At 42.5% G+C, this 5,000-nt stretch overlaps 1 protein-coding gene across 9 annotated transcripts in view; it reads left to right on the top strand.

Annotated features, from left to right (window-relative positions):
- Positions 1 to 5,000, top strand: part of pde1cb (phosphodiesterase 1C, calmodulin-dependent b) — a 98,492-nt gene that overhangs the window by 66,550 nt on the left and 26,942 nt on the right. For all 9 annotated transcript variants that reach the window (XM_047806574.1, XM_047806576.1, XM_047806575.1 and 6 more), the window contains 2 exons: positions 477 to 590; positions 3,525 to 3,707. In XM_047806574.1, the coding sequence (XP_047662530.1) occupies positions 477 to 590; positions 3,525 to 3,707 (297 nt within the window). The remainder of the gene's footprint in view (positions 1 to 476; positions 591 to 3,524; positions 3,708 to 5,000) is intronic.

Below are 5,000 nucleotides of genomic sequence, written 5' to 3' on the forward strand. Positions count from 1 at the left end.
CACACACACACACACACACATACACACACACAACTATGCACTCTGGAAACCTTTCTCTTGACCCGATGATTACTTCTTTGTAAAAGCCGTCAGTCCCGGGGGAATAAGGTCAACTTCTGAGAACTATTTCCCCAACACACCATTTACCCCATAACTACATTTACCCCATACTACATAACTACCCCATAACTACATTTACCCCATACTACACATTGTGAAAATTCACAAACTGCAATCTGTCACACTAAACTGTCTCGTATATCACTTCACGATTAGCATTATTGCTGTTTAAACACACTACTTTAATGTGCATTGTGAAGTTTGGGATACAGCAGTTTACATTCAACCTTACAAGTCCCAATGGATCAGCTGTTACCATAGAAACGACGGCGTATTTCAAAGAATGAACGAATAAAAACTTCATGTTTGTGTATAAATGTTTTAAAAAATTTTTTGCGACTGTATTTTGTGCCCAGATTGCGATGTTTGGTGAAACAGCTGGAGAGAGGAGAAGTGTCCCTGATTGACCTGAAGAAGAACCTCGAGTACGCAGCTTCGGTGCTCGAATCTGTCTACATCGAAGAGACGAGGTGAACAATCCACATTTATCATCAGTTTTCAGCTTTAAATCTTTTCCCCAGAGGCAATAGAATGGATTTTGTTTGTGTCCCAGTTCAGTATTGAACATCTTTGTCATGTCCAACTTAACAGTGGAGCTTAATATGAACACTCAGGATTTTAAGAATATGCAGTATCTCTGTTTTGCTCTGAAATACTGGTGCAAAATATTCATACAAAACTTGTTTGTCCGTAATCAGATACAATTTAAAAGATTTTAAAATTCAGCTGGGGGGGTCGGCCATGTTGGCTCAGTGGTTAGCACGTTCGCCTCACATCTCCAGGGTTGGGGGTTCGATTCCCGCCTCCGCCTTGTGTGTGTGGAGTTTGCATGTTCCCCCCGTGCCTCGGGGGTTTCCTCCGGGTACTCCGGTTTCCTCCCCCGGTCCAAAGACATGCATGGTAGGTTGATTGGCATCTCTGGAAAATTGTCCATAGTGTGTGAGTGTGTGAGTGAATGAGAGAGTGTGTGTGTGCCCTGTGATGGGTTGGCACTCCGTCCAGGGTGTATCCTGCCTCGATGCCCGATGACGCCTGAGATAGGCACAGGCTCCCCGTGACCCGAGAAGTTCGGATAAGCGGTAGAAAATGAATGAATGAATGAATGAATGAAAAATTAAACCATTAAAATTGTGTGTAAAGGAAAAACCCACGTCTCAGTGTTTATACTGAAAGGGTTAAATCCAGCTGTTGTTTCTAACTCGATTCAAAGCCGGTACGTTAAACTTTACAGACTAGAAGACTTTTCATGCGGAAAGCCACCTGGAAGTGAGAACGGCCGTTATGACGAGTCTCTGATTTATGTTCCGCTGTTTCTCAGATTGCTCGGCTCAAGGCCAGTCGACGTTCGACGTTACGAAGCCGTACAAGCTGATCTCATAGAAAAAGATGCAAATTGGAGAGTGAGGAGATTAGTGCAAGCTCACAAACAGATGTGCTTTTCATAGTCTGGCCTTTTTTTCTGCCTGAAAGAAAAAATAAATAATACACAGCAAACAAAAATCGATTTTTTGTGTCCAATCAGTATTTCTAAATAATATGGTGTGACATAAAGCTACGTTAACCGTTATAAAGGCTCACTCTAGGCTATAAAGACTCACTCAGATACACAACAAACCGAAGCTTAACCTCGTTATGACATTTCATGCCGTCTGTCACACACATCTGTGCTCGGTTCTGTATTTTCTGCCGTGTATTAATGTCTTATAACTTGTCATAAGCAGACATAAGGCGATATAGTGAATGTGGCACTGACATGATAGAAGATACACACCGACGCAAAACAAAAACGATGCTATAAAGCCGTTAGATCACAATAGGGTCTGATGACGACCAAAATCTTTTGACGCCTGATGCTGTAATAAGCGTTTATAAAGGTTTATAGATGTAGATTTTATACAAGCTTCATTCTTTCCAGCTCTGGTAAAAAAAAAAAAAAGTCCTACGACTCCTTACATAACTTCTCAGGAAAGTTTTCACAAACGAGGTCAAGGTCCAAGAAAAGATCTTTCCGAGACGATGTTCGTCGGAGAACTCGGCCTTAAATCGGCCGCTCGTTCATCACAGGGAAGTTGTGGACGTGATGTATTCGGAGCCCAGTTCCCTCGTCGTTATCTCTTCCTGTCTCTGAGCTGCACCGGTGTCGAGGACGTGTTCCAAATCACCGGACCTGGACGAAAGGAGTGAATTTTATGCAATTTTTTATGCATGCGATTGTGCAATTTCACACCTCCTTTGCTGAGTCTGAATCAGTGTGAAATTGATTCTTTTGGTTCGTTTGCTGTTTGCCAGTTAAATAAAGCCACAGAAGATTTTTGTTGAGGTTTGTGTGTGTGTGTGTGTGTGTGTGTGTGAAGATGACGACGTTTATTCATCCTGTGGTCAGAAAAGAAAGTCGTCGATATATATATATGACAGAAGAAGCGTTATGAAATACATTTAATGTGTTTTATTGCTTGAGCTTAGTGTCATGTTAATTATATATAAAGTGGTTAAGGCTCTGGGTTGTCGGTTGGAGGATCGGGGTTCAAGCCCCGGCACTGCCAAGCAGCCACTGTACAGTAGGGCCCTTGAGCAAGGCCCTTAACCCTCACTGCTCTGGAAGTCCTGTATCATGTCTGACCGTGTGCTGAAATGTTTATGTGACAAAAATAAAAGCTTCTTATTCTTTCTCAGTAAAATAAAAACATATAAGAAATATATCACGTCCAAACATCCAAAATCCGCCTCAGACGCTGTACGGTTAATGCCATTAAAGCTCATAACGCAGAAATCCCAGCCTCGACCTCAACCCCGAGTTCAGTACATGACGTTGTGGAGAAACACTGCAGCGACTGTTAGGGAAGTGTAATACACACTTTGCAAGACTAAAACAAACACGGACCAGTTCAGACAGACAACAAACAAACACAAACAGGGAGACGAAGACAAACTAAATAGCAATATAATATTACAGAACGCTAATATAAATATATGATAAATATTTCAGCTGTTTGGGGACAAGTCAAAGTTGATTTCAAAATGGAGGTATTTCTGAGGTTGATGATTGATGAAGATGAAAATGAGGAATAAACACAGAGACGTGAAATCGTGTGGAAGTTTACAGCAAGGGTTTTAATGACAATCTGTTCCAAATGAAGAAATCTCACGATTTACATAATCATAGTGAAAGCTGGAGTGACCCGGGGCGGAGGATCTGGCAACCCCGCATTAGTTACCATTGGACACACTGTTACTGCTGCCGGGCTAATTTACATGGACATGGATTTCATCTCTGTCTCTCTCTCTGTCGCTGTCTGCCTCTCTCTCTCTCTCTCTCTCTCTCTCTCTCTCTCTCTCTCTCTCTCTCTCGATCTCCATCTCCATCTTTACTCTGTGCCCCCCCCCTCTCTCTCTCTCTGGGTCAGGAGGTTGGTGGACACAGAGGATGAGCTCAGCGATATCCAGTCGGACTCGGTGCCGTCAGAGGTGCGTGATTGGCTGGCCTCCACCTTCACACGTCAGATGGGGCTGATGCTGAGACGGACGGAGGAAAAGCCGCGATTCCGCAGCATCGTACACGCTGTGCAGGCTGGGATATTCGTGGAGAGGTGAGGTCAGACTGAGAGAATCCCATAATCGCAAGATTTTCCTTATTCAGATTCCAGGGAATTGTAAATGGGAACAAATAAATAAAATTAATTCACTTTTTTGTTTAATAAAGAGTTTGCCTGGTGTTGTACTGTAGTTGCCCTCAGTATCAGTTCCAAGATCATCTGGTGTAAAACCTGCACCGAATCACACGTACAGTTATTGTTGTGACGCCGAACAGCAGCACCTGAAGAAGATAAAAAAAAAGAAAAGAATTAAAATGAGTTTATATTTATTACTTTTAACATTGTAGAACATCTGCAAACAAGTTCGCTCCTCTTATCTCCCTTTATCTTTATGCTAAATAAACATCCCACAGAAAACATCAACAATCACAACAAATGTTTGACTTTTTTTTTTAACTACATTTACATTTTTTTTTATACCTCGTTCTGTCTGAGATCGTCTGACATTCCCTTTAAGAATCTCTAGAACAAGTGACTAAATGTTTGTAGGATTTATACTGTATGAAATGATCCTTTTAACCAGAGCCAAACAGGATCGGAGGTCACAGCAAGGTCAAACATGAGCAATTCTCTTTTATTTTCCCTCTGATTTAATGGAATATTAATAAACAGTGATGTGTGATTAATGTAAGTGTAGTTAATAACGATGAGCAGCTCAGACGTTTATGTTAAGAGTTCGTCTCACAGGGAAAGGGCTGGAGGCGATTTGCAGGTTCTCCACCACACAATAAAACCATCAGAATGCACTCAGACGGAGAAACGTGTCTCTCGATGGCCATAAAGTTTCATCCACCGGCGAAATGTCTCGATAAATCTTTAAGTGAAGTACAGAGTGAGGAGAAGAGTTTAAACTGCACACGACTTCTCTGAGGAACAAACCAAATCACTATTACAGTGCAAACCACAGTCTTTCTACGTCCTCTCTCTCTCCTCTCCTCTCTCTCCTCTCTCTCTCCCTCTCTCTCTCTCTCTCCTCTCTCTCTCTCGCTCTCTCTTTCTCTCTCTCTCTATATATATATATCTCCTCTCTCTCTCTGTCTCTCTCTCTCTCTCTCTCTCTCCTCTCTCTCTCTCTCTCTCTCTCTCTCTCTCTCCTCTCTCTCTCTCGCTCTCTCTTTCTCTCTCTCTCTATATATATATCTCCTCTCTCTCTCTGTCTCTCTCTCTGTCTCTCTCTCTCTGTCTCTCTCTCTCTCCTCTCTCTCTCTCTCTCTCTCTCTCTCTCCTCTCTCCTCTCCTCTCTCTCCTTCCTCTCTCGTCTCTCTCCTCTCTCTCTCTCTCTCTCTC

The sequence above is a fragment of the Tachysurus fulvidraco genome, chromosome 22 (genome assembly GCF_022655615.1).
Source record: "Tachysurus fulvidraco isolate hzauxx_2018 chromosome 22, HZAU_PFXX_2.0, whole genome shotgun sequence".
Classification (NCBI taxonomy): Eukaryota; Metazoa; Chordata; class Actinopteri; order Siluriformes; family Bagridae; genus Tachysurus; species Tachysurus fulvidraco.